The following is a 10,000-nucleotide window of genomic DNA, read 5'->3' on the forward strand; positions in this document are numbered from 1 at the left end:
TTATAAATACTACTTTTTTTTATCTTCACCTGTACGTAAAATCACAGGTGAAAGGGTAAGAAAAATCATAAAAAAAGATCCCCCAAAATTACTAATACCACCTGTTGTTTTCTTTCACCTGTGCGGAAGTTTTCAGGTAAAGGGAAAACATATAATTACAAAAGACAACCAGACATATGATAAACACCGCCTGCTTTTCTTCTCTCATCTGTTCAGGAATTTAAAGGTAACAGGTAATACTTTCCCTTACTCTTACCTGTGATGTTCTGGGCAGGTAAGAAAAATAGGTTCGGATCTCGTTTTTCTTTTTTTCTTTTTACAGCATGGGAAGCAGCTCATGGCAAAAAAACACCGTTAAATAACAGAAAAACCACCTGCCTTCTTTCTTTCCTAACCTTTCCAGAAAATTACAGGTGAAAAAGAAAGAGAAGTCACCTAAAGAAATCATAGGAACACTACAATAACCACCTGATTTTTATTCTCTTACCTGTACGATAATTAAAGGCAAAAGGTAAAAAAAAAGTTAATTATAAACTCAACCGAAATTGACCTCTATTGACCTCTCTTCTGACCTCTCGTTCTTTTTTTTTTTTTTTTTTTTTTGCTGGAGGAGCGTTTGAAGGGCTTTTTTGTTGCTGGTTTTTTTTTGTTTGATTTTTTTTTTTTTTTTGGCCACGAACTGCTTCCCTTGCTGTAAAAAAAAAGAAAGAAAACGAGATCTGAGCCTGTCCTTCCCTCCCCTGTCCAGAACATCACAGGTAAGAAAAGGGGAAAGTATTACCTGTATATTGGGTCCGGAAAATCACAGGTAAGAACAAGGGAAAGTATTACCTGTATATTGGGTCCAGAAAATCACAGGTAAGAAAAGGGGAAAGTATTACCTGTATATTGGGTCCGGAAAATAACAGGTAAGAAAAAGAAAAAGTATTACCTGTATATTGGGTCCAAATGATCACAGGTAAGAAAGAGGGAAATTATTACCTGTATATTGGGTCCGGAAAATCACAGGTGAGAACAAGGGAAAGTATTACCTGTATATTGGGTCCAAATGATCACAGGTAAGAAAGAGGGAAATTATTACCTGTATATTGGGTTCAGAAAATTACAGGTAAGAACAAGGGAAAGTATTACCTGTATATTGGGTCCAAATGATCACAGGTAAGAAAGAGGGAAATTATTACCTGTATATTGGGTCCTTGGCGTCGTCCTTGTACCAGAGGATGAGGTTGACCTTGTCCTCGGGGTCAGTGGGGAAGAGGTCACAGGGTACGGACGCGCTCTCGCCCTCCACCCCGTCCACTGTCACCGTCACTGGGGAGGAAGAAGAGACGGTGAGACAGGAGTAGACTGAGGAATTAAGGAAGAGACTGAAGGAAAGAGAGAAGATGGAAGGATACTGAAGGAAGATAAGTAATGAGACGAGCGAAAGAGAGTGGAATAAAGTAGAGGAAGAAAGAGGTAGTGAAGGGACTGGAAGAAGAGAAAGGGAGAAGAGAGAAAGGTGACGAAACTGGAGAGACGAGGTAAGGGAAAGATACTGGAATAAAAAAAAGGAAGAAAGAAGTGATGATACAGGAGGGAAATAACAGCGGAGGAAGGAAGAGACGATGAGACAGGTTAATGAGAACAGCGTAAACGGAGGGAAGAAAGAATGAGTAATAAAACAGGAGAAAGACACGGGAAAACAAAGACAAGGAAAAGAGACAGAAGGAAAAATTCGTAGATGATTGTATAGCACGTGAGAAAAAGGTGATAAGGAGGGAGATAACAGGTGGTAAAAGGGAGAGAAAAGGGAGGATAGGGAGGAGTGTGTGCTTTCAGTAATGGGATGAGGGAGAAAACTGGGTGTGAGGGGAGATAAAAGGGGTGAGGGGAGAGAGAAGGTAGTAAAAGTGGAGAGAAAAGAGGGGTTTGTGTGATATTGTTGAAAGGGAAATGGTGAGAGGAGGGAATGGGTGAGGGGAGAGGGAGATAATGGGGACAGATGAAGAGGGTAAAGGCAAAAGAACATAGAAGCAGGAATGAAGAAGAAAGAGAACAAACAGGAATACGAAAAAGGGGAGAAAACAAGCAGGATAAAGTTAAACAAAGGTAGATAGATAGAGAGATAGAGATAGACAGATAAAGAGGGTAAAGGTCAAAGAACAAGGAAACATGAATGAAGAGGAAAGAGAGCAAAAAGAAATACGAAAAAGGGGATAAAACAAGCAGGATAAAGTTAAACAAAGATAGAGAGATAGAGATGGACAGATAAAGAGGGTAAAGGCAAAAGAACAAAGAAGCAGGGATGAAGAAGAAAGAGAACAAACAGGAATACGAAAAAGGGGATAAAACAAGCAAGGTGAAGTTCAACAATGAGAGATAGAGAGAGATAGAGATAGAGAGATAGACAGATAAAGAGGGTAAAGGTCAAAGAACAAGGAAGCAGGAATGAAGAGGAGAGAAAGCAAACAGGAATACGAAAGAGGAGAGAAAACAAGCAGGGTGAAGGTAAACAAAGATAGATAGATAGATAAAAACATAAAAGGAGGAAAAACAGAAAACCGAGAAAGTAAAGAAAATAAGCAAGGTGATGAAAACAGATACATAGATAGATGGAATACTTAGAAAGATAAATGAGTAAGCAGAAAAAGGAAAACGAAGGAGAGAGAACAAGGTGGAGATAAAGATTGAGAGAGAAGGGGAGAGAGAGGACGAGAGGGTAATGACAGACAAATAGATAGATAGAAAGGAAGAGATAAATGATGGAGGAAACTAAGGAAAACAAAAAAGGAGAGAACAAGATGGAGATAACGATTGAGAGAGAAGGGGGGGGGGGGGAGGACGAAAGGGTAATGATAGACAAATAGTTATAGATAGATAGATAGATACAAAGAGATAAATGATGGAGGAAACGAACAACGAATAAAAGAGAGAACAAAGTGGAGATAGATATAGAGAGAAGGGTGGGACGGGGGGGAGAGGGGGGGGGTAACATGACATATCACACACGTACATCACATTCGCGTCCCGTAAACAGAAAAAAAAAACTCACATTCATCAAAACATAAATCCATCCGGGCGGCAAAAAAAGGATCATGTTAAAAAGAATGTGTGACTATACTTTTTTGAGCGCACGGACAATGTTTTTAAAGGTTATATAAACACATTTGCCTCATTAAAAAAAAAAAACTACTGAATATAAAAATGAAAACGATTGAAAAAAGAAAGAGTGAAAAGAAATGTATAAACTTCCAACACGATATAATGTAATTTCTTCCCCTTATTTTCCTTTATTGCCCTTCATTATTCCCCTCTTTCTCTCCCCACCCTTCATTTTCACCGTCATTCTCCTTTCTCTTCTGCATATCTTTCTTTTTCAACGTATTTTCCCCCCACTCCATTTTCTTCTCCCCTTCTTTCTTTCCTCTTTTTCCTGTCATTCCCTTCCCCTTCCTCCCTCCTTCCGTTCCTTACTCCACTCCTCTTTTGCAACTCATTCCCCTTCCTTCCTCCCTTCCTTCCTTTTCCTTTCACAACTCCTCGTTTTCCTCTCACTCCCTTTCCCTTTTCCTCTTTCCTTCTCTTCGGTACTGTTAATTTTTCCTTCATTCACTTTCCTTTCCTCCTTTCCTTCCCTTCCCAACATTCTCTATTCCTCTCATTTCCTATTTCTTTTAAACCCAATTCTGTCGACAATCCTTTTTCTTTACTCTTATTTAATTATCTCTTTTCCTGCTCCTCTTCCGCCTCTTCCTCTTGTTCCTTTAACCCTGTGCTTCCGTCTCTTTCCCATTTCCGTCCGCTACACCTTCTCTCCCCTCCTCCTCCTCCTCCTCCTTCTCTTCTTTCTGCTCTGTCACCCCTGTTCTTTCTTCTCTTTCCTCTTCCTGTCCCACCCTTCCCCTCCCCTCCCTCCCACCCCTGGAATGACCACATAAACATTCATGGCACAATCTCGTTATCTCATTATCTAATAGAACATACCCGTCCACCTTTATATTCCCGCATTAATTAATTTCACCTGTTAATTGCGTTTCCTTCCTACCTGCATGTTTATTCCCCTCTCCCTACCTTGAAACCTGCCTGCCTGCCTGTTCGTTTATTTCTTCTTTCTTCTTCTCTCTAATTATCATTTGTTGTGACCCTTTTCCCTTCACCTTCATCATTACTCAAAGTCATTACAAACTTTCACCAAGGAGGAGGAGGAGGAAACGATGATTTGAAGGAGAAAGAGGAAGATAAATAACTAAAAAAATAAGAGAGAGAGAGAGAGAGAGAGAGAGAGAGAGAGAGAGAGAGAGAGAGAGAGAGAGAGAGAGAGAGAGAGAGAGAGAGAGAGAGAGAGAGAGAGAGAGAGAGAGAGAGAGAGAGAGAGAGAGAGAGAGAGAGAGAGAGAGAGAGAGAGAGAGAGAGAGAGCGTCAAATCTAAGATCCGACTAGGAAGATCAGTCGAGGGAGAAGAGATGGAAGGGAGGAAAGGGAGGGAAGGAGGAAAGGAGGAAGGGAGGGAGGAAGGGAGAGAAGAGAAAAGCTGAGATGTAGGGCAATAGTGCTAAATCAAGGGGCGGAAAGACGGAGGGAGGGAGGGAAGGGAGAGAAAGGAGGGAGGGAAGGGAGGGAGGGTAGGGAGGGAGAGACGGAAGGTAATGCTTAGTCAGGAGGGAAGGGGAGGGAAAGATAAAGGGGAGGAGGGGAGGAGATTTAGGTAGGAAAGAGAGAGAGATATAGACAGATAGAGAGAGAGAGAGAGAGAGAGAGAGAGAGAGAGAGAGAGAGAGAGAGAGAGAGAGAGAGAGAGAGAGAGAGAGAGAGAGAGAGAGAGAGAGAGAGAGAGAGAGAGAGAGAGAGAGAGAGAGAGAGAGAGAGAGAAAAAGACAAAAAAACAGAAAAAGAAGGAAAAAGGAGAGAAAGAAGGAAAAGAAGCATACGAAAGCAGCAAACGTCTCCAGGAAAACGGACTAGGAGGAAAAGAGGTAGATAAAAGGAATAGGAAAAAGAAAGAAAAGAAACAATGGAAACAAAAATTAAGGAAAAGAAGGAAAAAAAAGTCAGCGAATCTTCTACAAATTGGGCAAAAGAGGGAAAAGGTAAAAAAAAAAAATGGATAAAAGAAAGAAAATGAAAAAGGAAAATGAAAGAAAAAAAGGAAAAAAAGGAAGCAAACAAAAAAAAGCGAGCCTCGTAAAATTGGGCATAAGAGGAAAAAAAGGAGACAAAAAAATGAAAACAAAGAAGAACAGAAGAAAAAGCAAGGCCATTACAGCAAAAAAAGAAGGAAAATGAAGAAAAAGAAAAAAAAGCATACCAAGAAAACGAACCTCCTAAAAATTGGCTTGAGGGAAACAGGTAAGGAAAAAAGAAGAAAAAAGAAGAAAACTCAAGTTCATTACAGCCAAAAAAAGGAAAAGGAAAAGGAATAAAAAATAAGAAAGAAAAGCAAACCAAGAAAGCGAACCTCCTAAATATTGGCTTAAGGGAAAAAGGTAAGGAAAAAAAAAAGAAAAAAAAGAAGAAGCCTTAAGTCCATTACAGCCTGAATCCACCTTGTGCGGTACTCGGCTCACAACACCAAGCTTTATCCGGCGCGGTGGTGATGGTGGTAGTGGTGATGGTGGTGGCGGTGGTGATGATAGTGGTGTAAGAGGTAATGGTGGTGGTTATTTGGTGGAGAAATTAATGGTGGTGGTGGTGGTGGTGGTGGTGGAAGTGGTGTTACAGGTAATGGTGGTGATTATATGGTGGAGAAGATGGTGGTGGTGATGAAAGTAGTGGAAGGAGCAACTGAAGTGGTGTAGTGGTGGTGGTGGTGGTGATGGTGGTGGTAGTGTTGTTGGTGGTGGTGGTAATGGTGATGGTGGTGGTGATGGTGGTGGTAGTGTTGTTGGTGGTGGTGGTAATGGTGATGGTGGTGGTGATGGTGGTGGTGATGGTGGTGAATTTGTAGCCCATTAACCCTTTCAAACATGTCTCCTCCATTTTTCCTTCAATACCTCCATCCTCCCCTCCTCCTCCTCCTCCCCCTCCCCTCTACCATCATTACCCCCACGATGATCACCACCATCACCCCCATCACGTCCCCCATCAACATCATCACCAGGTAAATTCAGCATCATAAACCTCTCTCTCTCTCAACCTTCTTCCTCCTCCTCCTCCTCCTCCTTGGGTAAATTCGGCCCCTGATGGCGGATAATTCGGTGGTTTATGGCCTCGTGCGGGTCAGGGCAGTGGAGGATTCGGCGCCGTTGAAATAAGAATGAAGGCGATCCGATCCTGTATCATAAAGGATCGAAGAGTCGGTATAAAGCATCGGATTCTCTCTAAAAAAAGGATTAGTTAATTGGTTTGAACGAGTTTATAAATAGTATAGCAACCGCCTCCTTCCATTTCTTATCTAGTTAATGTTTCCTGTTTTATCTTTTCTTCGTCTTTGTTTGTGAGTGAAGAAAAAATAATGAAGAAAGAGAATACGAATAATGAAAAATATTAATAAAAGAAGCAAAGAATGAGTCTAAAGTCACGCAATATAGAAACGAGAAACAAAGAAAACTGATGAGAAGAAAGGAAGAAAAAGCAAGTTCATTACAGCAAAAAAAGGAAAAGGAAAAAAAAGAAAGAAAAGCAAACCAAGAAAGCGAACCTCCTAAAAATGGGCATAAGAGGGAAAAGGAAAAAAAAAAAAGAAGGAACAAGGTAATAGGGAAGTTAAGGAATGACGAAGAGGAGGAAAAGGCAATGAAAAAGACGTAAAAAAGAATAGTCAAGGTAAGGGAAGAGACGAAGAAAGAAAACAAGTGAAAAGAAAACCAATAAAAGAAAGTAAATTGAAGGACGAAAGAGGAGGAAGAGAGAGAATGAATAATTAAGAGGTTACCGATAAAAAAGAAATAGACGAAAAGGTGAGTGAATGAGGAATATATAAAAGAGAAAAGAAATAAATGAGAAAAAATAATGACAGAATACAAACAAATAAAAAAAAATAAGGGAAAGAAAGAAAAGGGAAAACGATGAGAAGGAGACAGCGGACAAATGAAGAGGAAAAAATAATGAATAAAGAGAATATGCAAAACGGGGAGGAAGAAAACAGAAGAAAGCAGAAAAAATATAACGAATAAGAAAAAGAGAAAAATAGAGGACAAAAGATGACGAAAGAAAGGAATAAAAAGAAGAAAAAAATAGAAAAAGGTGGATAAAACAGAAAAAGTAAGATGAAATGAAAAGAAAACAGAGGACGAATAAAAAGAATAGAATAAACAACAAATATGGAGAAAACAACAGACGAATTAGGAAAAGAAAAAGCAGAAAAGATATGAAAAAATAAACCGAATGAAAGGAGACACAAATAGAGGAAGAAAGAAGAGGAAAAAAATACGTGAAAAAACAAGGGAAATGAGGTGAAGTGTAAGAAAGGAAGAAAGAAAACGAATAAAAATAAAAGGGAAAGGAAACAAATGAAAGAAAAAGAAAAACTGAGGGCGAATGAAAAGGAAGAGAAGAAAAGAACACAAAATAAAATGAAAAAAATAAGTAAAAGAAAAGGAAAGACAAGAAGAGAATAAAGCGAAAGGCATACAAAGAAGACAAATGAGGAGGAATAGAAGGAATAAAAAATAGGAATGAAAACCCAAAGAAAGAAAGAGAAATATGAAGGAAATAAGAAAAATCGAACAAAAGGGAAATGAATGAAAAGAGATAAATTAAAGGACGAATGAGGAAGGAAAAAGAGGAATGAAAAATGATAAAAAAAGAAGGTAAAAGAAAAAGCAGGAAAATAAGAAAAGGTACCAAAAAGAAAACGAATGAGAAAGAAAAAAATAGAAGACGAATGAAGGGGAAGAGACGAAATGAAAAGAAAACGGAGTAAAAAATGAGGCAGAAGAAAGGGGAAAAAGAAAATATGATGAAACGAAAGGAAAACAAAACGGACGGATGATGAGAAATAGAAGAAATAAAAAAAGACTAAAAGAAATAATTCAAAAAAGGAAATTATGAGAAAAGAAAACAAACAAACAAAAAAAAAAAAACGAAAAGAACACGAATGAGAAAAGGAGAAAAACAGAGGACGGATGAAAAAGGAAGCGCGGAAATGAAGAATTAGAATACAGAAAGAAGGCGAGTGAGGTTGAAATGAAAGAAAGAAGAAAATGAAAAGAAAACGAATGACAGAAAGAGAAAAATACAGAACGAATGAAAAGGAAGAAACGGAATGAAAAGAAAATAGAATAAAAAAGGTCGGTGAAAAAGAAAGAAAACACATGGAAAAGAAAACAAAGAAAACGAATAAGGACGAAGACAAAAAATGAAAACAACAACAACAACAAAAGGTACTAGACAGAAAAAGGAAAGGCTAACAAGCAGAAAAGAAAGGAAGTAAAAGCAAAAAAGGGAGAAGAGAAAAAGAAAAAAAAGAATGAGACAAAGAAAAAACAACAACCCTACAACAAAAAGAACTAGACATGTAAAGGAAAGGCGAGTGAGCAGGAAAGAAAGAAGCAAAAGAAGGAAGAAAAGAAAAACGAAATAAAAACGATTGAGAGACAAAGAATGAAAAACAAAAACAAAAATAACTAGACATATAAGGAAAGGCGAATGAGCAGAAAAAAAAGGAAGTAAAAGGAAAGAAGGGATAAAAGAAAAGAGAAAAACAACCGAATGAGAGACAAAGAATGAAAAAAAAAACTACAACAAAAAGAACTAGACATATAAAGGAAAGGAACACATAAAGGAGAGTGAGCAGAAAAAAAGGAATTAAAAGGAAAGAAGGGATAAGAGAAAAAAGGAAAAAAAATAACACCGAAAGAAAACGAATGAGAAAAGAGATAAAAATGGAGGACGAATGAAGGGGAAGGGAGGGAATGAAAAATTTTGGAAGTCTATCGACTCTCCGCGTAAAAGTTTCATTGCTCTCGCGGTGATCCCGGAGATTAAAACTATTATTGATCTGACTTTACGACGGGGGAGGGGGGGGAGTAGGGGGGAGGGGGGTAAGAGAGAGAGAGAGAGAGAGAGAGAGAGAGAGAGAGAGAGAGAGAGAGAGAGAGAGAGAGAGAGAGAGAGAGAGAGATTATTAGTTTTAGTAATATAAGTGGTAATTGTAATACTGTTGGTAGTAAAGATAGTAGTAGTAAGAGTAACGATAGTGGTATTATTGTAGTAGTAGTAGTAGAAGTAGTAGTAGTAGTAGTAGTAGTAGTTTTGGTAATAGTAAATTAAAGGTGGCAAATTTGTTCCTAAGACTTTATCAGACCTACAAAAAAAGAGAGAGAGAGAGAGAGAGAGAGAGAGAGAGAGAGAGAGAGAGAGAGAGAGAGAGAGAGAGAGAGAGAGAGAGAGAGAGAGAGAGAGAGAGAGAGAGAGATACAAAAGTTAAAATAAGGGAACAACGAATACAATACAGACAGACAAACACAGACAGAAACCTCCAAGGAATATAAGAAGACAGGAAGCGAGAAAGCGAGAAAATGAGGGAGAGGGCGAGGAAGAAAGGAGGAGACAGAGACGGAGAAGGAGGCTCCCTGAAGATGGCCTTATATCCGGGCGTCGTAATGGCGCGCCTAGGCCCTGATGCATAACCCGGGTATAAGAGAGAAGGCAAGGGATGGATCTGGCCGCCACGCTTCTAATGAGGAGGAAGGGGAAGAGGAGGAAGAGGAGAGAGAGAGGAAGAGGATAAAGAAGAGGAGGAGAACAGACATACATTACACAAGATATTTAATAGAAGAGGAAGTGAAGGAGGAAGAGAAGGATGAGGAAGAGAAGGAGGAGCAGGATAAAGAAGAAGAGGGGGAAAAGAACAGACTTACATTAAACGAGATATTTAATAGAAGAGGAAGTGAAGGAGGAAGAGAAGGATGAGGAAGAGAAGGAGGAGCACGATAAAGAAGAGGGGGAAAAGAACAGACTTACATTAAACGAGATATTTAATAGAAGAGGAATAGGAGGAGGAGGAAGAGGAGGAGGAGAAAGAAGAGAAGAAGGAGAAGGAGGAGGAGGAGGAAGAGAAGGTCACCAGATATACATT

At 39.1% G+C, this 10,000-nt stretch overlaps 1 protein-coding gene across 5 annotated transcripts in view; it reads right to left on the bottom strand.

The window, feature by feature from the left end:
• LOC126985437 (uncharacterized) overlaps positions 1-10,000 on the bottom strand; it is a 239,188-nt gene that overhangs the window by 114,973 nt on the left and 114,215 nt on the right. For all 5 annotated transcript variants that reach the window (XM_050840306.1, XM_050840305.1, XM_050840307.1 and 2 more), the window contains exon 4: positions 1,182-1,311. In XM_050840306.1, coding sequence (XP_050696263.1) covers positions 1,182-1,311 — 130 coding nt within the window. The remainder of the gene's footprint in view (positions 1-1,181; positions 1,312-10,000) is intronic.

Source organism: Eriocheir sinensis, chromosome 59 (assembly GCF_024679095.1).
Source record: "Eriocheir sinensis breed Jianghai 21 chromosome 59, ASM2467909v1, whole genome shotgun sequence".
Taxonomy (NCBI): domain Eukaryota; kingdom Metazoa; phylum Arthropoda; class Malacostraca; order Decapoda; family Varunidae; genus Eriocheir; species Eriocheir sinensis.